The sequence below is a fragment of the Canis lupus genome, chromosome 16 (genome assembly GCF_003254725.2).
Source record: "Canis lupus dingo isolate Sandy chromosome 16, ASM325472v2, whole genome shotgun sequence".
NCBI lineage: Eukaryota > Metazoa > Chordata > Mammalia > Carnivora > Canidae > Canis > Canis lupus.
Genome location: NC_064258.1, coordinates 26,018,999 through 26,042,669, shown reverse-complemented (window position 1 = coordinate 26,042,669; position 23,671 = coordinate 26,018,999). Strand labels below are relative to the sequence as shown.

General features: G+C 37.3%; 1 protein-coding gene and 1 long non-coding RNA gene across 16 annotated transcripts in view; one reads left to right on the top strand and one right to left on the bottom strand.

Annotated features, from left to right (window-relative positions):
• Nucleotides 1-659: 659 nt before the first annotated feature.
• LOC125752624 (uncharacterized) overlaps nucleotides 660-23,671 on the bottom strand; it is a 29,720-nt gene continuing 6,708 nt past the window's right edge. Inside the window, exons 2-3 of the long non-coding RNA XR_007402587.1 lie at nucleotides 7,802-10,200; nucleotides 660-5,057 (exon numbers count right to left, since the gene is read on the bottom strand). This is a non-coding gene — a long non-coding RNA (uncharacterized LOC125752624). The remainder of the gene's footprint in view (nucleotides 5,058-7,801; nucleotides 10,201-23,671) is intronic.
• LOC118350911 (uncharacterized) overlaps nucleotides 8,590-23,671 on the top strand; it is a 119,413-nt gene continuing 104,331 nt past the window's right edge. For 12 of the 15 annotated variants that reach the window (XR_004805613.2, XR_004805612.2, XR_004805610.2 and 9 more), the window contains exon 1: nucleotides 8,784-8,994. Coding sequence is in view for 5 of the 15 variants with exons in the window: in XM_035699728.2 (XP_035555621.2) it covers nucleotides 8,793-8,994 (202 nt within the window). In the remaining 10 variants the exon portion in view is untranslated. Of the gene's footprint in view, nucleotides 8,995-23,671 lie in introns of all 15 variants that reach the window. The other 3 variants (XM_049094721.1, XM_049094720.1, XM_035699725.2) reach the window with 3 other exon arrangements.

Genomic DNA, 23,671 nt, shown 5'->3' with positions numbered 1-23,671 from the left:
ACATACATAATGCTTATATACAAATATATACACATCTATATATATGCATGTACAGTTTTATATATACTATATATAGTATATAATATATTTTATATATATACATACCTCGATGTGTGTGGGTGTATGTGAGTGTATATCTCTCTCTCTATATATATGTATCTCTCCACATATAGATACATATATATGATTTCAGTACTCAAATTAGAAATCTTAATGAAATTTAACTATATTTAAGTATTTTTATATGACTCAAGTACAGGAAAAAATTGGAATAGACTAAAAATGTGAAAGAAATTTTTGAAGTTTATGAAAGAATAACCTCTAGGAAAGATGTCAGTTGGCTTTCTAAGATAGTTATTTCAAATGTTTAGGAAATAGACAATCCCTACCATTACCTATTACCATTTAAATGGTTCCCAAAGATTCAAAAGAAAGACTTTAAATTTCATTTTAGTATGAGTCTGATATTAAAATCTGTTTAAATTGTTTTAAAATAAAACATTTAAACCAGTGTCACTTGTGAATGTAGATGCCAAATATACTAAAAAATAATAGCTTATTAAATTTATCAATATATTAATGTATCAGGAAACCAATGTGTTACAAGAATAATATACTTTATTGAGTAAGATTTAATATAAAAACATATGTCAGGGGTGCCTGGGTGGCTCAGTGGGTTAATGTCTGCCTTCAACTCCGCCCAGGTCATGATCCCAGGATCCTCTAATACAACACCACATTGCATCTGGCACCTTGCTCTGCAGGAGCCTACTTCTCCCTCTTCCTGTGCCTGATGCTCCCTCTGCTTATGTTCTCTCTCTCTGTCAGATAAATACAATCTTAAGAAAAAAAAGAACATATGGTTAAATAAATGCTAGAATACCTATGAACATAATTTATAATATTAGTAGATCAAAGGATAAATATACAGTTGATAGAGTTCAAATTTTATTCCAAAATTTTTTAAAATAGTAAAACAGGAGTAGAGAAAAATATCTTTAGTATGATAAAAAAAAATCACAAAACAATAGCTATCATCTCACCTCATGATGAAAATGTTCATGGTATTGTTTATAAGTCAGACATAAAAACAAGAAAGCTCCTTTTACTGCTATTATTATGATGAACATTTTACTCAGTGTTCTGAAAATTTCAGCCACTGTAATAAGAAGTTAATTCTAGATTTAAAAAAAGAGAGAGCTGGGCAGTCTGGATGGCTCAGCGGTTTAGTGCGGCCTTCTTCCCAGGGTATGATCCTGGAGACCCCGGATTGAGTCCCGTGTTGGGTTCCCTGCATGGAGCCTGCTTCTCCCTCTGCCTGTGTCTGTTCCTCTCTCTCTCTCTCTCTCTGTCTGTCTCTCATGAATAAATAAATAAAATCTTAAAAAAAAAAAAAGGGAGAACTGCACAACATATGTCAATTATTTCTCACTAAAACTGAGACAAGAAAGGGAGAGCAGATATTGTCAATTTTTGCAGAGTTTTCTAAACAGTAAGGAATCAGGCACTTTTATGATCTGGTAATAAGAATGTTTGTGACAAAGCATTTCAGAACGATAATTTGGTAATGGGTATATCAAAAATCTTGAACAGAAAAAAAATAAAAAAAAATAAAAATAAATCTTGAACAGATATTATGAAATTCTTGGATCTCAGACCAGCAAAAATGGATATATGCTTACTTAATGCAATGTTTTCAATACTTATATCAGCAGAAAGTGAGATGATGGAGATTTTACGTGAAATGTATATTACATAGATAGATCTACAGACAGAATCAGAGATAGCAACAGTGGTTCTGGGAGTGGAATTGCTAAAGTAGGATTTTCAACAAGGTAAAATTCATGATTCATAAAAATATAAAATGAACATACGAACAACATTTTGTTCAATTTATAAAGTAATGAGGGAACCAGTAAGATACTAAGACTGGTTCAAAGAATGTTTTAGAAGAATGTTTAAGATATTTATAGGCAATTTAACAAAGGAATGTAGGATATAATCATCTGGCTTGAGACAAAACTGGTTAATATTCTACAACACAAAATGGCTAGTGATGTTATTTTTCCTATGGGACAGAAGCTATTCGGATCGCTACTGGACAAAAACCTACAAGTTAACTTGTGATTTCACTAAGACTGGGAACTTGAATCAAAAATAAACAGTTGAGTTGAACAAAGTAACTTTCCCTTTATCTATGCAGTCCAATATGGCGGTCACTAATCACATGTGGCTTTTGAACACTTGAAATAAGCCAGCCCAAACTGAGATGTGCTGCAAGTACAAAATACATCCCAGATTTCACAGACTTAGTACAATAAAATAATATAAAACATCTCATTTATCATTTCTTATATGAATTACATATAAAATTGATAGTATTTTTTATATATTAGGTTAAATAAATTATATTATAAAAATTAATTTTACCAGTTGATTTTTAGCTTTTTTAAGTATGGCTATTAGAAATTAAAATAATACAGTTGTCCACACCATATTTTTATTGGTTCTGGAGAATCCTTGGGCAGGCCATTGCCCTCATCTGATGTTTAAAGGATGCACCACCCATATTTATGTCTCATTTCCAAATTTCACATAATTTCTATTAGTAGAAAATTAAAAGAAAATTTAATTTTTCTTCATTTTTTGGTAATTTTGCAATATATCTAAAATAGATCGATATTGATTTATAATCTGAGAAAAGATTATTTTTTACACCCCTCTGAATACAAGTAGTAAAACACCTAAGTCAGGTTGGGAAATAAAAAGCACACAGAGCAGGATTCTGAATAGGGCTCTAATGGCATGTTCAGCTATGTTAGCTCTAAAGTCCTCCTGTGAGTTATTTTCACTAATGGTTTTAAGCAGCCAAGCATCTCTTAAAGTCTATTTTAGAGAAAATGAGAGCAGCCCCAGGCGTAAGCTATGAAAGCCTCATCTGGATGAGAAGGTACCTCACTGTACATTTCTAAGTAACACACTTTCTCGAGTAGCCATCAAGCCAGATGGCACAGGACTAATCACACAGGTAACTCAGGTGCTGATGTGAGTTTGATCTGCAGAGTTTGACTCTTGGAGGAGCAGGGGAGATCAAGCTGCACTACACCTGGTTCCTGGAAGGTTCGGGTTGGAGGCTACAACCTGACGTTGAAGGTGGCCACAACCTTCTGGTGAGAGAAGTCCCAGGGATCCTTACCTCCTCGGGCTACTGTATTTTTATCCTGCTTGCTAGTCTCCATAGGGCAGACCTCACAGTTACTAATCAATGTCAATGGGTAACTCCTAGCCATGAGGTAGATTCTTTAAGAGATTGTTTTCATTTTGTTGGTGTTTTGTAGTATCTTCCTATCTTTGGGTAATATTTAGGGACAGAAAAGCCAAAGCACTGGGATTTGTATTCTAGCCTACTTTATGTCCCCTGTGGTCAACAGTATAAACCTCTAAATACATGATGATAATTTTATGTTTAGAAACCAAGATGACTTGCAATCTTGAATCTAATACCTTTGCCAAACAATAAACATTTTCTCTGAAGTTTATAAAATAAAAATTACTAATAGTATTCTCAATCCCTTGGGTATTGGAGGAGAGTGTAATTCATTTGGAAAAATATCATTTATTATAAAACTAAGGTGGCAATCTGTTTTAAAAATAGCAAAAAAAGGGGTGCCCGGGTGGCTCAGTTGGTTAAACACCCAAGTCTTGATTTCAGCTCAAGCCATGATCTCAGGGTCATGAGATGGAGCCCTAAATGGGACTCCATGATTGTCAGGGAGTCTGCTTGAGTTTCTCTCTTGCCTCTCCCCCATTCACACATACACATGCTCTCTCTCAATAAATAAATAAATCTTTAAAAAATAACTAAAATAATAAATTATATCTTCCTCTTTAAAAAAAAAAAGTGAAATATCTTCAGTTAAACATAATGGCAGAAGGGATTTATCCATGTTGTCTTCTCTTTGAATTTTAATCAATTGCCCAGATTTTCAAGTTCACTTAGCAAACTGTGGACCAGTCGAAGTTGAGACTGCTTCACTGGGGCTGGTTCACTAAACAAGCTAAAAGGACAGTGTCCTTTATGTAAACACCTCTGTTTTTAGGGGCAAAATACAGCAGGTCAAGCAGCAATTTCTGAATTGGATGAGTTCTGCTTCATGTAGATTGGTAGGATCCACTTTGCTTACCCCTATTTCCAGACATCCATTGGCAAAATTACCTTTCTAGTATGCCTAACCGCTTACCTAACCACTATCTTCCAGTATTCTAATATAATAGTTCTCAAAATATAGTCCAAAGGCTCTTATGGTTTCCATGATCCTTTCAAGGCCATCTGAGAGGTCAAAACTATTTTTACAATAGTGCTAAGATCTTGAGAGCTTGTTTTGGAGGTTCTAGCAGGGGAGCGCAGCTACTCCTATACCCTTGACGGAAGAACGGTCCTCCTCTATGGACGATGGTCGTCCTCTTCGACCGAGCGTGCAGCGTCGGGAGGGAAGCACATGGAGCGGTGAGGGAGGAAGGGGACACCCGCCTAGCCAGCCAGATCAGCGGAATCAACTGTGGCGATCAATGGGGTGACAGATGTCGCAGCCAGATAGCCCTCACATCCAATAGTGCTAAGATCTTCTTTACTTTTTGCACTGTTAAAATTTGCACTGATGTTGCAAAAACAGTGATGGGTAAAACTGCCTAGCATTAATCAGGACAGTGGTCCCAAACCATACCATTGCCATTTTCTCACCACTGTGCATTGTTTCACTTAATGAATGCACTGAGTGAAATAATAGAAATTATTGGTTTGACTAATTTTGACACTTAAGTACCTGTATTTCTTTTTATTATTCTATGTAAAGAAATAGGAAGTACATGTAAAGGTCTTCTGCTCAAGGAAAACCTCTTGTGCAATGCATTTCTGGTACTGGTACATTAAAATCCGTTAGTCCATATAGACTAGAATCCATCAATCTATGTTCAGATTCTTACATTAAAACCTATTAGTCTGCTTTGAATGGATCTTTCGTCTATGTTCTGGTTGAACAGCTGCATGCATCGGTCACCTGGAAAATATTAATTCACTGAGTTATCCAACTCTTCCAAATGTTGGCTCATTGTATATTTCACAAGTTTAAGAAGCTACTACTCATAGAATTTTATAGGGGAAAGATCAAAAGAAAATATTCACAGTTATCTGAAAAGAGTATTAAAATACTCCTACCTTTCTAAGCTACATATTTATGTGAAGCTAAACTTTCTTTATATACTTCAACCAAAATAACATCGTAGAATAGATTGAATGTTGAAGCACATATGAGAATCCAGCTGTCTTTTATTGTTAGACACTAAACAGATAAGCAAAACATATAAATAAAGGTCTCTGGTCTCAGTAATGTTTAAGACAGGGAACGAGTTCTGATACCAAAAAGTTTGAAAACTTATGATCTCATCCATCCTGTCTCATCCTGTTCACTCTTCTTCTGATATCTTTGAACATGATCCTCAAACTTTATTTTTATTTATTTTTAAAGATTTTATTTATTTATTCATGAGCGACACACAGAGAGACAGAGATATAGGCAGAGGGAGAAGCAAGCTCCTCTCAGGGAGCCTGATGCAGGACTCCATCATAGAACCGGGATCACACCCTGAGCTAAAGGCAGACACTCAACCCCTGAGCCACCCAGGTGTCCCATGATCCTCAAACTTTAATATGGTGGCAGATCACCTCAGGAAAGTGCCCAATAAAACACAGATTCTGATGCATCTGGAGTGGGGCCTGAGTTCCTGCATTTCTAACAGGCCTTCATGGTATACCAATGCTTCTTATCCATACAACCCCTCTTAAGCAGTAAGACTTTAACTCATACTAGCTGTGCTCTTCACATAATCCTCATCACTTGCTGCATTGTGACATCTGAGTTGTTGGCTCATTTCTGATATTATTATTATTGTTACCATTTTTATTATTGTTTGTGCATATTTTATTAACTCAGTGCTGGACACTGTGCTAAGAACTTTACATGTATTATCTCATTTAATGCTCATAGCATTCTTAGGAGGTAGATCCCATTGCTATTCCTAATCCAAAATTGAGAAGATTGAGGATAAGTAATTTGCCAAGATCACAAATACCCAGGAAGAGCCAGTATTTGGTGCAACATTTGTTTGACTCCATGGCCAATGCTACTAATCCCTGTATTATAGGGACTTTGTAAATCCCATAATATAATTTGTTTTCACTTGTATATGCTTTGTCTTTCTACATTTTCCCAGCACTCTTTTCAGAAATCTGTAGTGACTTGATACATATAGTTGTGGAATAAATGAGTCAACATTACAAAGAAAACTAAAGCCCAGATGGAGTCACTATGTCAAGGCCCACATAGTCAAACCCAAATTTAATACCTAACTTCAGTTTTAACCCTTACAGGACTATAATCTTTAAGCAGCCAACCTGGAGTTTCCTGATCAGCGCTAGGGAATTTACTGAGATACTCTTTTCATTCCCGTTAGGAGGGCAACCTTGCCTAAAACAATTCTTTGCTAATCATTCCCCTTTCTTCACTCCCTCACTGCCTTTGACAACCTTTCCTTTTCTGCAGCTCACTGGAGCTTCTTCCTATTTGCTAAATGTGATGTTGCCTAATTCATGAATTGATTAATAAAGCCAATTAGACCTTTATAATTTGGTCAGGTGAATTTTGTTGTGCCCAAGATTGCGATTCTGAGAAACCACCAAAGAGCCAACACCGATGCAAGCACATGACAGTTTATTAGCAAGCTCGAGCTTGGGTCCAAGTATATCCGTCACAACCGAGCAGGGACTTGGACCCCAGGTGGGTTCCAGCTTGGTTTTTATGGGCTGGTCTAGGGGATTTCCAGTAAGGGTGGGGCAGTTTCTCAAGCTCTTAGTTCCTCATTCCGATATGGAACTTTCCGTTAAGAGCGTGCTCTGAGGTTTTTCTGGAACTGACTAGGGCTAGAGGCCACAGTTGTTACTTATCTAGGCGCCAGGGGTGGGGAACACTTTCTGAATTTCTTGGGTCCCACATTCCCCCCTTTTTCAGAGGAACCCAATCGTGGGTCCTGAATGTTCAGTGGTTGGTATCATTGCCTTAGTACTATGAGTTCAAAGGTGTTAACTGGATCCCTGACAAAAGCCACTAGTCAAAAAAAAAAAAAAAAAAGCCACTAGTCTATTAATGAGGCAGGGTCTAAAGGTCAGGAGGGGGAAGAGGAAGATGAGGGGGCCGGCTAGGGAGGACAATAAGGTAGTTAGCCAGGGGGAATGATGAACCAGGATTCGAACCACCCCTGTTGCTACTCTTGCTGTCATTTTCTCCTGGCCAGTCCTTCCCTGACCTTCGCCATCGATTCTCGGACTATCCCTGAATGGTCAGTGTAGAAACATCATTCTTCGTTCAGGGCGGCACAGATTAACGTTGCACAGAATCTGGTAGTGGCGTGGAGGAGGGAGTGCCTATGCAGAGCCCCTGGGCTGAAACGGGTTGTAAGGTGAGGCCTTTACTACCAGGCTTTTGGTTCCACCTGCAAGCATTAGGGTCCATGGTTGTGTTATATTGACCCATTATTGCAATTCCTTCATAAAGAGGGGCCGGATGTCATGGCACAGCCAGCAGGATCGGGTAAGATTGGGTTTAGTTGTGTTGAGGAATTTGTAAGTCTGGGACATCAGCGCCCAAAGAGAGTGTTGAGAAGGGTCGAGGGGAAGGCCAGTCGGGCCTGGGGTGCCCCAACCGGAGGAGTTGTGGGGAAAATTCAAAGGGGGTGTTGTAGATGTTACCTGAGATTGAGCACAGGGTTGGGGCCCATTCTTTGGACTTGACCTTGCGGCTTCTCAAGCTGTCTGATCATGATTAGGACTCCCCAGTCATACCCAGCTTGGTAAAGTCGGAGTCCCCAGAGAAGTCCTACCCCGCCCCCCCAATTTGTATCTTGTTTTCCAGCCTCTGTTAAGGAAATGGTGACTTGATTACAGAGATAGGGGTCTGACTTCACAGCGCCGGGGCGTGTGGGGCTCTGGGCGTTTCCTTGGATTTTTATAAGGCCGGTTAGATTCTGTGACAGCCAATGGCACGTCCCAGTTTGTTCCCAACCCCATGTTTTGCAGAAGTAATCCGTCCAGCCACCACGTTTGGAGACCTTATTATGGTCAGACAGGGAGGGGGCTGGGCACACGTAAAAGCGGGTATCACGGAGGGAGCTTAAGCCCCACCTACCGACACATCTGGGTACAGGCCGTGGAGGGCCGAGGGGCCCTGAGGGGCTCCAAAGAGTTTGGGGTCCCATAAGTCAAAGGTCAGATTAGGCCACCAGGTCCCCCAGGGTGTATCCCTGACAGCTAGGTTATTATCTCCATAGAACTTGGGGTGAGGATTTCCCAAATTAGATTAAGTGGTTGGTGGGGGTTGGTTTTAGTTGCGAGGGGACACAGCACAAGAAATACTAGCGGGGTAAGTGGGAACGATGCAGTCTTAGCTTTAGGGGATTGTCCTTGTGGGGCTGACTCCTCCATTCCGGAACAACGTCCTTGAGGACGGCGTGTGGATCAGCTGGCGGCCGCGGGAGCAGGGACCCAGGCGGTTATTCCGACGACCTTGAGAGCGGCGGGCGTGGTCAGGGTCACCAAGTAGGGTCCTTTGCCGCGAGGTTGGAGTGTCTGCTCTTGGTGCCCCCACACGTACACCCAATCGCCTGGTCCATGTCGTTGGGGTCAGGGGGTGGTTTGTGTCTGCCCCATTATGTCCCCAGTCCACGCCAAGTCACAGACAGTTATGACGATGAACAAGGACGTAGTAACACAGACAAATGTTCCAATGCGGCCGCGGAGACAAAACAAAGTAAACCGCAGGGCTGGCAGTCCCAACGGCAGTCGGCCCTGCGCACACAGGAGCACCCCGGCCTCCGGGCGGGGCAAGGGACGTCGCTTGGGTCCAAGTGTACCCGACACAGCGGAGCAGGGACTTGGACCCCGAGGTGGGTTCCAGCTGGGTTTTTATGGGCTGGTCTAAGGGATTTCCAGTAAGGGGAGGGGGAATCTTAGTTCCTCATTCGGATTTGGAACTTTCTGTTAAGGGGGTGCTCGGAGGTTTTTCTTGGAACTGACTAGGGCTAGAGGCCGCAGCTGTTACTTATCTAGGGGCCAGGAGTGGGGGACACTTTCTGAATTTCTTGGGTCCCACAAATTTGTGTTGTTTAACAACATAAATGTTCAAATAAGGTAATAACAACTACCCTGAGAGCCCAGAGCTGCTGTTCTTCACATACCTTCAGTAAGACAAATACTATGAATTCTTTTAGTACCAGGTAGTGAGCTGAATCTGGGCTGATGAATTTCTATCCTTTATCTCTAATTCCAACCAAAACATAGGTCCATGATGTCTTATAAATGGGTTTTCTGTGGTCCCAGCATTGTCAGGTCTTTACCTCTTTTTCTTGTTAATCAACTGGCAATACTTAAATATCAAGGAATTTCACACACAAAAAAACTTCAATCCATTGCTCTGGCTGTAAAGGAGCCTCCATTCCACATTAGCCTAATTGTATGAAAGGAAATTACAACAGGATTTACATTCTCCAGGTCAGTGGTGGGGGGCCCAGCATCCCAAAACCCCAAACCTGTCTCACTGCTCAGGTTCTTACCTGGTACCTTTAGTCATTGTCCCAGTGTCTCCAATTTTAAGGTACTGGTATGCTTTTATTTATTTATTTTTTAAAGATCTTATTATTTATTTGAGAGACAGAGAGAGAGAGCACAAGCAGGAGGAAGAGCAGAGCAGGGATCCTGAGGCAGGGCCAATCTGAGGACCCTGGGATCATGACCTGAGCTGAAGGCAGATGCTTAACCCACTAAGCCACTCAGGGGCCCCCTGGTATGCTTTTAGAAAAGACATTCTGTTACCACCAAACAAGATGTATGTCAATGAAGTGTGTTATAGTACAGTCACGTCTACAACATACCTGATAAAAACTTTGTCTTAAATATCAGCTTAAGTCTTCTCTTGGTAGAGTTTCATAATTGTCATATTCTTGGAAGTCTCTGCTGAGGATGTCCCAGCCATTCAGTTCCCTTGGAGGTTTTGGATTGGGAGAGGAGAAAAAAAGGAGGAAGAAGATTCCCACCAGGAAGTGGTGAGAACAAGGGGCTAAGCTCTGGAAGACAGCTTGGGATGCCAAGGAGACCTGAAGGAAGAAGGATAGAATATTTCAAAATTGGGTAATTTTGAAAGTTACCCATTTTTTTTAAGTTCAAATCATAATTTATAGACTCCATCTGAAAGGCCATTTGTTTAAAAGCTCAGGGTCAATTTTGCATTTTTCTGAAAAGCTTCATGAAGAAGGCCAACTGCACTCTTAAAAGAGAAGAAAATAGCTACAATTAGCATTTGTATGGGCCTCTTAAAGTTTGTAGAGCTCCTTTGCAGACATTAACTCAATTGATCTTCCCTGCAATCTAGTGAGGTAGGGATTATTACCTTCCTATTAAAGATAAGCCGTCAAGCCCCAAAGCACCCACCCAGGTCCTCAAGGTCACTTATCTATTAAGTAGGTAGACCTATGTACCCACATCCCATGGTCCCTCCCTTCTCTGCAGTAGCATTATAAGGGGCATAAAACCCCTATAAAAGTATACAGTTATATTGCACATTGGACTGGAACTCATTGAAAGTAAGAATTATAACTTTTGTCTCAGAACTTCTGCAAACACAAGTAGCAAATATTTGATTACTTTAACCTCTCCCATTTAAGATGATTTTTTGGTCACTACATTTTCCTGTATTTAAAGAGGCTGCTTTCTATTCTCTGCCCTTCTTTGCTTTGAAGTTTAGTTTATGTCTTTTTTGGTGTTCATTGTTAGAGGAAAAAAAAGAAAACAACTATTCTGAGTCTTGTTAAAAAAGTAAGGCAGATTTTATTCAGGACTATTGTGATAGATACAGGGAATACTGCGATGAGGTTTTATACTAGAAGAGGTTGGACTCAACTCTAAATATAACAAGGAAAAGTGGGAATTTCAAGCCAAGGAGCAGAACTGGACAGGGGTTTGGGGTATATGGGAGGAGATAAGGAGTCTGGAGATGTAAAATTACTGAAGAGGGCAACATAATTCTTTACCAAACTGACCTAATAGGATTGTTGCTGAAGAAAAGTCAAAGTGGTCAGACATCACTTGGGAGACAGAGACAGATAAGACATTTGGTCAGATTATAAAGAGTGATCAGATTAAGGATGGAAGATTCTGGCTAAACCAGCACGACAGGATTCTCACTAAAACTGGGCTCTTGAGGACATACCCAAGCACAGGAACTAGTTGAAAAAGAGCTCATGCAAGCTTCACTAGAGTTTTGTCAAGGAGAGATTCTTTGTCATCATATTTATTAAATGAATAGTATTTGAACGGATAATCAGTGGAAACCCTCTTGCCTTCTGAAATTTAGTCCCGTTTCTAATGAGCATGTGTGTATGTGTGTGTGTGTGATTGTACATGCATGCATACTATGGGGTTAGTGGGAAATAGAAACCAAGCATCAGGTCTTATAGACTTTTATCCCTTTACCCTGATTAACATTTGGCCAACAGTTTTTGTTTTCCATGCTAACTGTTGTCTTTAACTATAAAGGGAGAGTACTGGCTGAGAGCTAGCATAAAACTCTCTGAGTCAAAATTTCACTTTTATTCTTTGTTTGCTAGGACAGCAGTGGGGACTTCACAAAGTGTGATGAGAATGGGACTTTGTCGCCCCATCCTTCCTGCTCTATAAGTCTTCCGTTCCTTGAAATGCACAACTGACATTTTTCAATATTCATAAACTTATGTACAAACTTAATTTCAAGGCAGGTTCCCATGTCCCGATTTTCAACTAAATTGCCACCACTAGGGCTCTCTTGTAGAAGTTCCAGGGTCACTATGTGCTGTAGTCCCCAAGAGAATGTGATTGTGCATCTCTCCATAGCTGCTACCATGAGTCCTAAGAACATCACTCTCCTTATGTGGTTGTGTTGAAGACTTCTCCACAAAATCATGATTGGATCTGAGAGTGTCCCCAGATGCCCTGAGTTTGCCAAAATTGCAGAGTATCTGTGTTGCTATGTGGGCTAAAATTCTTGTCCTTTTCCTCATGTCTCAATGATAAGATCAGATACCATTTAGCAAATGTTTACCACGTGCCAAACATTTTGCATACATTATCTCTAATCCTCATAAAACCCATGCAAGATATAATTATCCCCAAGTTACTAATGTCAGAATTTGGATTCAGAAAAGATGAATAGTTAGACCACAACTGGATTTGACTCCAGATCCGCTCAATTCCAAATCATGTGTTCTTCTGACTATATGCAATTGCAGTATTCTGGCCTTTTTCTGGCTACAGTTAACATCTGGGGATCCAAAGCAATTCATCTCCAGTATAAAACAGAGAAATCAGCAGATAGCTCTTCCTTAGCATTGGGACTTACTTACTCTGCTTACTGACTGTCCAGACTCAGACCTCACTACTCCTTTCTGCTTCATATGAGGGGGCTTAACCCCTTTGTGGTGAGGATGCTCAGAATCTCTCAGATTCCCTCATAAAAGCTGGAATTTACTCTAATGGTCATTGGTTCATCCTTAACTCATTTTTGCATAATGATCATTCACTAACAATAAATCAGTAATATGAATTTTTTAGGAGACTTCAGTCTACTCCTGTTTCATCTGATAGGTCCTCATATGGGAAGATTCCATCCGTTTTCATGTAATTCAAGATTTTTGAACAGGAATAAATACTAAAGATGATTTATTTTATTCCTTCACTCTGGGGATGATTAAACCAAGGCTTAGTGCAGTGAAATGATTTTAATTACAACATTGTTCCAAGTGGATAGTGGAGGAGGACTGGATTGCAGGTTTCCTGACCCACAACACAGACCTATACCAAAACACCACACTGAACCTGAAGACTCTCCTGCAACTCTTATAACCCAGGTGAATCATGTTTGCCATTCTCCAAACTCCAGCTGAATCAACAGCCAATGTGACCATGAGATTTTTCCAGTCTGAGAGGAAAGCCTGACAAATGATAAGGGTTGATCTAGAGCCCATTGTCCTTGATCAAACTGAAAAGCACCCTGCTGTCAGACAACCTGGTTAGAAACCAAGCAACACAAGGCAGCCAGTCCTGTCAGCTAGAGACAGGCATCCTGCTGGCAAGCTAAATGCTTTGAGGAGGTTACATTTTAACTTGTCTTAAAAACAAATGCTCTGAAGCCAAAAATTTATTGAACCACACAAAAAACAGTGCAGGGCTGTAGTCTACATATTTCCTTCCTTTGTCATTCGGAACTGTGAAATTTTGAGATTGAGGGAGAGTAAATGACTATAGCTGGGATCCCATATGGAGAGCAGGTTGGGTGGGAGAAGCTGCCCAGTGGCAGACTTGTTCTTCACTGGCCCTTGGGGACTTGGGTTGCACTCAGGTAGACTTCTTTTTAATTGGAGATGTTGAAGAGGTCACTTCACCAGCTGGGACTTAACTTACTCATTGATAAAATGAATGACTTAGGCCAAGTCATCACTGAGAGCTTTTCTGTCCTTTAAAAATAAACCAGAGAAATTCAAAATTTAACCATTATCTTCCAACTATATTCTGTCTTCACTCCCACCTCACATGCTCATTGTCACCTATAACTTCCAGTCTCTGATGTAATTCCTCTCCTAGCTTGACCAGCCTAAACTGCTCATCAGTATTCTCAGTGCCCTTACCTCTTTGTCCTTCTGCCCGCCCCCCAACATTGTTAGTTGCTACTATTGGGCCAGCTTAGTCTTCTATTCCTGAGAAGCTAAGTCTTCACATGCAAAAAAGAGATTTAGCTCTACTAATTGGACCTATTCCAATTTTGTGATTTTCTTCACAAGAAGATTCTCCATATTTCTCAGAAGTTCTCTCAATCATTTCTAGTTGACTTATTCTGACGTTCCCTATAATAGTATGCCCAAACACTTATTATTTTTATCAGTATATTGTTTTCACTCATGATTATAAATTAGATTCCATTTTCTCCAAATACATGAGAAATTCTGTTGTACAAAGTCAGTAACTATGAATTAAACACTTAGTATTAACAGGTACTGTTCCAGGTAGCAAGGATAAAATGAAATATGTATTCTTAGGTTCTAGTAGGAAGAATGGAAACAGACAAACAAACAAATAAATAAAACTGCAAAAAAGTTTCATCGTCTTGGTTGAATTTTAAATTGGTTATGTATAGGGCCTGGTTCCATGATGTAGTGGGCACAGAATAAATCTTGGGAAACTGCAAGCCAAGTAAAGGTTCCAGAGCATGTGCAGTACTGGGGATTTTTGGAGTGTATTAAGTATTTCTAAATGCTATGGAGAAAATAAAGCAGATATGGGAGAGTAGAAAGTGATGGGGGTGGTGAGGTATATATTGTATATGGGATTATGAGAAAAAGCTATTTTACAGGTGAATTTGAAGGCAAATACTTGGAACCAGTGTGAATATGAATCATATAGATAACAAGGGAAAGAACATTTAGAAATAACTATAAGTAGGGACACCTGGGTGACTAAATGGTTGAGCATCTGCCTTTGGCTTGGGTTGTGGTCCTGGGTCCTGGGATTGAGTCCTGCATCAGGCTCCTTATAGGGAACCTGCTTCTCCCTCTGCCTATGTCTCTCTCTCTCTCTCTCTCTCTCTCTCTCTCTCTCTGTATCTCTCATGAATAAATAAACAAAATCTTTAAGAAAAAGAAATAACTATAAGTAAACGTGCTGAGAAATAAAATTAGTGTGTTTGCAGAAGGTCAAGAAGGCCAACACATCTGGTTTGAGGGAATGAGGGCTAGAATGAGAATATGAAGTCAGAGAAATAACAGAGGGATAGATGATTCAGGACCTTATAAGGGCCTTGAGAAGGATTTGTACTTTTATACTAGTCTAAAGAGTTTTGAAATAAAATAAATAAAAGGAATAATAAGATAGTACATTAATTTTATTTATTATTATTATTATTTCTTTTTGTTTTATTTATTGTTTAATATGCTGGACTCTGTTTCTGATTATTACAGGGTAATTAGCACCAAACCAGCCCTCCCACCATAAGTATTCTAAAAATGAACCAAATGTATGGAACAGCTATTTTTAGATTTTAGACAACAGATAGCATGGGACTGTGATTCTGGAAAGAAAAGAAAAGAATTAAGTGAACCAAATAATTATCCTGAATTTCTGCCTAAAGGCCCTTTCTCAATATGGCTTAAGAATTTGGAGTCCATACAAATTTGGATTCGATATAGATCCATGCAAAAACCATCATACAGACTAGAATGGTCTTGCATGATTGAGAACACATAAGTCAAAGTTTAGAGTAGCTGAGATAAATGGAATTTATAAGGTAGATTATCAAAGAGAAGGGGACTTCATAGGGAAGAACCTGAAGACATTGATTGGGTGCATCTTGATTCTTAGATGAATACTAAGCTTCACATGTGAAATGCAAGATTTTATGGTCTTGGGTAAACAGTAAGTATTGGGAAGGTATGAGCCAAATAAGGATTCTAGGAGATGTTGGAATTCTGACTGGCCAAGTGGAAAGATTTGCTGAATTACCCAGGCATTTAGTAGATACTTGAGAAAGGTTGCACCCCTGGAACTACTATACTATTATTGGGCTACTATAGCCAATAGGTGTTCTAGATTTTTCTGAACAAAGCTTTAATAAATTCAATATAATCAAAATAATCCATAACAAAATCCAACACTCAACAGAGGACAACAAAATCTTAACACTGAACAATTTAGTATTTACAATGTCCAAAGAATAATTAAAAATACTAAGATCCAAAAAAAAAAAAAAGAAGATACTAAGATCTCACTCATTTTTATGGTTGAGTAATGTTCAATCATATATATATATATAAATGTTCTTTATCCATTTATGGAGGAACACGGTTGCTTCCATATCTTGCTATTGTAAATAATGCTGCAATAAACCTGGGGTGCCAACAACATGGGTGAACCTAGAGGGTATAATGCTAAGTAAAATAAGTCAGTCAGCAAAAGATAAATACCGTTAGATTTAACTAATATGTGGAATTTAAGAAACAAAACAAGTAAAGAAAAAAACAGACAAACAAAAAAGCAGTCTCTTTTGAATACAGATAACAAACTGGTAGTCGCCAGAGGACAGGTGGGTGGGGAATTGGTGATATAGAAAAAGGGAATTAAGAGATGAGCACCAAGTACTATACAGAGTTTTCGAATCATTGTATTATCTACTTGAAAGTAATATAACACTGTATGTTAATTATACTTTAATAAAAATTAATAAATGAACATTTGCTTACAAAAGCATTTGCATGTAAAAATACTATATATGCAAAGAAAAATCCATCAATAAAAAGAGACCCAGAGATGACACACCTGCGAAAAGACATGATAGCATTAGACCTAAGGAATTTTCAACAGCTACTATGAATGTATCAAGTATTTAAAGGAAAATAGGAGTATAATAGAGAAGAGATGAGATTTCTTAGTAGGTATGTGGAAACTAAACTGGAACAATAGGAACTATCTAAACTCAAGCATGCATAAGAAAAAAATGTAGGAAAAAAAGAAGCAGAGTATTAGTTACTTGTGAGCCACCAAACGAAACCTATGTGTAATTTAAATCCCAGAAGTAAAAATTTGTGCAGCAATGATAGCCAAAACTCTCATATATATAATATATAATATAATATAATATATAATATATAATATGATATATTATATTATATATATATATACCAACATATCTGAGAAACCCAAGAAGCATAAACACAAAGAAAAGCATCACGCAAGGGGCACATAGTATTTATGCAGTACTCCAATCAGGTGGAGGTCGATGGCATAGGTGGTTAAAAAATGTGTCTCAAGCAGAACAAAGAATATAGAAGTTTATTGAACACACTGCAAAGGAGTGGCTGTCAGAACAGGAAAGAAGAAATTTCAACAAGGTGGTGGTGAGAGACCATGATTATAGGGTGGAGTAAGGATGTGTGGTAATGGATGGAATTTCTCCAGTTTTGGTAATCTTAGGAACTGTGCCTGGTTGTTATTGGTCAGTTACTACCTATGACTATTTCAAGGTGGGTCACTCAATGAGCCTCTTTGCATGGAGTTTGGTGATTTCTATAGGTCCTTTTGCCTTTACTTTCCATTGCTCAACTTTCCGTTACTCAAGGCTACTGTCTAAAAGCAGCCTTTAAGATATTCAAACTGCTAAAAACAAATAAAAAACAGAAAATCTTAAAAACATCAGAAAAAAAAGGATGCACATGAAACAAAAATAAGAATATCCACTTACTTTTCAGCAGAAAAAAAAATGCAGAGAATGAGGTACTATTGTTAAAGGAATGAAAGAATAACTTTTAAAAATCCATCAATTTGGAGTTCTGTAACTAGACAAAATAACCTCCAAAAATCAAAGTGAAGTTACACTAATTTCAGACAAAAGTTGAGAAAATGTATCACTATAGACTTGTACTACAAGAAATGTTAAGGGAAACTTTCAATTGATGATGAATTTGACACTTATAGAACACTACACACACAGGAATTGAACCACTACCTCAACCATATACAAAAAAACAACTCAAATAGAGTTACACTTAAAGCTTTAAGTGTAAGAGTTAAATTTATAAAATTCTTAGTAGAAAATTTAGGTGCTAATCTTCATGATCTTCAACAGGTAATGTCTTCTTAGGTATGATACTGAAAGTACAAATAAAAAAAGAAAAAATAGATAATTTGAACTACATCAAAATTTCTTTAAAAAAGATTTGTGCTTAAAAAATACAATTAAGAAACTTAAAATATAACCTAGGAAATGGGAGAAAATATTTCAATTACATATTTGATAAAAGTCTCCTATCCAAAATACCTAAGGAATGTTATAGCTCATCAATAAAAAGAACATTAACCCAATTAAAAAATGTTACAGTCATCAATAAAAAGAATACTAACCCAATTAAAAAATGGCAAATTATCTAAATAGACCTTTCCTCAAAGAAGACTAACAAATGACCAATAACTATATGAAAAAATGCTCAGTATTAATCATTAGGGAAATGCAAATCAAAACCACAATGAGCTACTACTTTATTCGCACTAGAATAATTAAATTTTTAAAAGACAGACAGTAACAAGTACTGACAAAGACCTGAAAAATTAGGAAGCCTCATAAATTGCTGGTTGGAATGTAAAATGGTATAGCCACTTTGGAAAACAGTCTGGAATTTCCTAAAATACTAAATATAGAATGACCTTGATTCAGCAGTTCCAATGCTAGTTAAGTGACTGAAAAAAAATGAAATCATGTATCTGTTTTTTTTTTTTTTTAAGATTTTATTTATTTATTCATGAGAGACACAGAGAGAGAGGCAGAGACAGGCAGAGAGAGAGAGACAGGCTCCATGCAGGAAGCCCGATGTGGGACTTGATCCTGGGACTCCAGGACCATGCCCTGGGCCAAAGGCAGGCACTAAACTGCTGAGCCATCCAGGGATCCCTGAAATCATATATCTATACCAAAACTTGAACATGAATGTTTATAACAGCATTACTCATGATAGACAATGAGTAAAAATACCCCAAATATTCATTAACTGATGAATGGATAACATGTAACATATCCATACAGTGGAGCATTATTTGGCTAATAAAAGGAATGAGTATTGCTACATGCTACAACATGAATAAACCTTATAACTTTAAGCCAGTCACAAAAGGCACATTTTTTTATAATTCCATTTACATTAAGTACCCACAATAGGCAAATCTATAGAGACAGAAAGTAAATCAGTGGCTGCCTAGGAATGGAACTAGGAATGCAAAAATGTGAATTGACTGCTAACAGGTACAGACTTTCTTTTGGGGGTGAAGAAAAAGTTATAAAATTAGATTCTGGTGATTGTTGTACAACTCTGTGAATATACCAAAAACCATTGAATTGGTTACTTCATGTGTATATATGGTATGGTATGTAAATTATATCTCAATAGAGTGTTAAAATATTGTGGATACCACTAAAGCATGTTTAAAGAGAAACCAAGAGTTTTACATTCTTATATTTAAAAAAAAGGAATTTAAAGTCAATGACCTTAAATTCCACCTAAAAAACTAAGAGAAAAGCAACAGAAAATTAAACCCAAAAACATGTAAAAGTAAAGGAAATAATAAGGACTAGGTCAAATATTAATAAAATAGAAAATGGACAAAAATTAGAAAAAAGTAATGAAACAAAAAGTTATTTTATTGAAATAATAATGAAATGGATAAATTCTTATTAAAGTGATTAAAGAAAAAAGTAAGAAGCAATGAATTGCTAATATTAAAATGAAAGAGGGTACATAACTGAAGATCTTATACACATTAAACAATAATATGAAAATATAAACAACTTTATATAAATTTGACAGACATATTTCTTGAATGATACACATTTCTAAAATAAAAAATATGAATTTCACTATCTTTTGAAGAAACTGAGCTTATAATTACAGGATTTCTCATTAAGAATGTTACAGATCCAGAGAACTCACTTCACTGGTGAGTCAGAACTTCTCTGATATCGTATCCCAATAAAGACATTATAAGAAAAGAACTGTAGGCTAATAGTACTGATGAACACAACAAACCAGTTAGTCACCTGTCACATCAACATAATATGAGAGAAAAATCATGTGATAATCTCAATGGGTGCAAAAAAGCATTTGGCGTTACTATGGACAGAATTGCATCTCCCCAAATTCATCTGTTGAAATTCTAACTCCCATGTGACTGTATTTGGAGATAGGCAATTAAGGTTAAAGAAGATCGTAAGAGTAGAGCTCCAGGGACGCCTGGTTGACTCAGCGGTTGGGTGCCTGCCTTCGGCTCAGGTCATGATCCTGAGATCCAGAATCGAGTCCTGCATCAGGCTCCCTGCAAGGAGCCTGCTTCTCCCTCTGCCTATGTCCCTGCCTCTCTCTCTAGTCTGTGTCTCTCATGAATAAATAAATAAATCTTAAAAAAAAAAAAAAGAGTAGAGCCCCAATCCACTAGGATTAGTGTCCTTATATAAACAGACACCAGAAAGCTTGCTCTCTCTCTCTTCACCCTGTGAGGACAAGAAAAAAGGTGGTTATATGCAAGTCAGGAAAAGAATTCTTCCTAGGAATTTAACCTTGCCAGGCCTTGATCTAGGACATCTTGCCCCAGAACTGTGAGAAAAAATAAATTTCTGTTGTTTAAGCCACTCAGCCTGTGGTATTTTGTTATGCAGCCTGAGTGACTATCACATTATTCAACATCACTTCATGAGAAAAAGTGATGAGTGAAGTATGAATAGAAGGAAACATCTTAAATTTAGTGAGTTTCTCTGAAAAACCTGCATTTCACATTCATACTTAATGGTAAAATATAGAACTCTTTCATTCCTAGAACTGATAACAGTAGAAGTTTGTCCAATCTTACCAATTCTATCTTCTATTATAATAGAGATCTTGCAATGAAATAAGAAAAAGAAAAAAAAGCATGCATTTTGGAAAAGAAAAGTTAAGACTTCTTATATTGGCAAGCATTAGGTTGCAGACACAGAAAACCCTAAAATTCAGTTGTTCAAAAACTCACTAGTACTAATGAATGAATTAATCTAGGTATCAAGATAGAAAATCGGTAAAGTCAAATCAATTGTATATCTATACACCAGCAACATACAGTTGGAAAGTAATCTTAAAATATCATTCATAAAAACATCAAAAACAATAAACGCTTGAAGTTCAATTTAATAAAACCTGTTGACTGAAAACTACAATGTAATACAATAAATGGTAACCCAAGTAAATGGACAGGTATCTATATTAATAAGAAGATTATATTAGTAAGGTGACAGTTGTACCCAAAACTGTCTGTAGATTCAGTGCAACTTTTGTGTGTTGTATAAATTGAAATTCCATTCCAAAAATGTTTTTTTGAAAATGCAAAAGACCTAAAATGGACAAAATCTTGGAAAAGAAGAACATGGAGTATATGAACTACCTGATTTAAAGACTTACTATAAACCTACAGTTATTAAGATGTATATTGTTGATGTAAAGACAGGTATGGATCAGTGAAACAGAATAGTGAACTTAGTTATAGATCCACACATACATGGTCAATTCATTTTTGGGACAAGCAAAAATGTAATTCAAGAGACGCTATTACATATTTTTAAAATTGGCCAAAACCCAGAACACTGATAACACCAAAGGCTGGTGAAAATGTGGGTGCAATAGAAACGCTCATTCATTGCTGATGAGAATGCAAAATAGTACAGCTACTTTGGAAGACAGATGGGAAGTGTTTACAAAACTGAAATACCGTTCCCATATAATCCAGCAATTGTGCTTTTTTGGCATTTAATCAAAGCAGTTAAAAACTTATGTGCACACAAAAAACATAAGTTTTTGTATGTTTGTAGTATTTTTATTTATAACTGGCAAAACTTGGAAGCAACCAAGGTGTCCTTCAGTAGGTGAGTGGATAAATAAACTGTAACCTCTAGACAATGGAATAGTATTCAGCCCTAAAAAGAAATGATCAAGCCATGAAAATACATAGAAGGACTTTAATTGCATGTTACTGGGTGAAAGAAACCAATCTGAAAAGGCTACATGTTATATGATTCCAACTAAAGACATTCTGGAAAAGGAGAAACTGCAGACACAGTACAAAAGTCAATAGTTGCCAGGGGCTGGGGGAAGTACCCTCCTTGACTCCACATCCTCACCAGAATTTGGTGTGCTCAGTGTTTGGGATTTTGGCTGTTCAAATAGACATGTAGTAGTTGTTTTAATTTGCATTTCCCTGATGACATGGGGTGGGGCATCTTTTAATGCGCGTATTAAATGCACCTATGTATCTTCTTCAGTGAGATGTCTGTTAAAGTCTTTGGCCCATTTTTTAATCAGGATTTTTGCTTTCTAATTGTTGGGTTTCAGAGTTCTTTGTATATTTTGGATACAGTCCTTTGGCAGTTGTATCTTTTGCAAATATTTTTCCCCCGGTCCATAGCTTATTTTCTCATTGTCTCGACATAGCTTTTCACACACTAGAAGTGTTTAATTTTCATGAAGACTAGTTTATCAATTACTTTTTCATGGATTGTGTCTTTAGTGTCATGTCTAAAAAGGCACTGTTATACCCAAGGTCATCTAGGTTTTCTCCCATGTTGTGTTCTAGGAATTTTATGGTTTTATGTTTTATATTTATGTCTGTGATCCATTTTGAGTTACACAGTGCCATTTTACCAATAAAAAAAGTTGGAAAGAAATAACATAGAAGTATTTAATACTTCTTGTGTTTAGAAATAGTATCTATATGTAAGCTATGGATCAAATAGAAAATAAAACTGGAAAATAATACTATATATCCAAATTTGTAGTATATTTAAAAGCAAAATCCAGTGGTAAGTTTGTAGTTTAAAATATTTTTATTGGGAAATGTAAAAGGTGAAAAAGTTAAAAGTAAGTTCAACTTAAGATGTTAGAAAAAATAAACAGATAACCTCCAAGTGGAAAGGAGGGAAATGATAAAGAGGAGAGCAGAAATAAATGAAATAGAAACCACATACAGTAGAGTAGAGACACAAAGCAAATTTGGGTCTCTGAAAACAAACATTGGCTAGCGTGACTAAGAGAAAAGTCACAAATTAGGAATTTAGGACTGTAAAGGAAGGTATCATTATGGAAACAGCAGAAGTTGAAAAGAAAAATAAGAATAAAAGTTGAATAATATGTCAATAATTTTGAACAGAGATAAAATACACATATTCATAGGAAAAATATCTAATCAAAACTGAATTAAGAAGAAACAATGAATTTATAAAGACTATATATACTTAATCCTGAGTTAAAAGTTTTTCTACTAAGAAAAAATCGTGTCTAAACAACATAGTCAAATGCTGCCTTCAAGGAAACTATCCCAACTCTATAGCAATTTTTCCAGAGGAAAGGAGGAAATACTCTCAATCTCATTTTATAAGATTCTTATAGTCACAAGACAAACCAGACAAGGACAGTAGTAAGGAAAAAATATTGGAGGGCTTTTTCATTCATGAACATAGGTGTCAATGTCCTAAGCAAAACATTAGCAACCTGATCCAGCGATGTTTAAAAGAAATAATGCATCATGTCTAAGTTGGGTCAACCCCAGGAATGTAAAGTTGGGTCATGTTAGAAAATACATCCATAAAATTCCTTACATTAGTAGATTAAAAGAATAAAACAATATATCCCAATTGAAGCCAAAAACTATTCAATTAGATGCTTCATATTTCAAGATTCTAAAAAAATACCATCAGGAAACTTGGAATAGAAGAAAAAGGAACCACCTTAACCTAATAAAGCCTTAAATAAAAAAGCAATAGCAAAAACCATATTTCATTTTACACTGTTTGAAATAGTCCCTTTAAAAAGACAAAAGAAGGCAAGAATGTCTCATAATACTTTAGTCAGCAGAGAGGGAGGGTCACCCAGCTTAAAACTCAGTCTCTCCCACCGCTGGGGTGGAATTCCCCTGAAGGGGCCTCTGCTAACATGGGCTCCAGTGGACTTAGCCACTCACTCCTGGGGAGGTCCAACCTCTTCACTG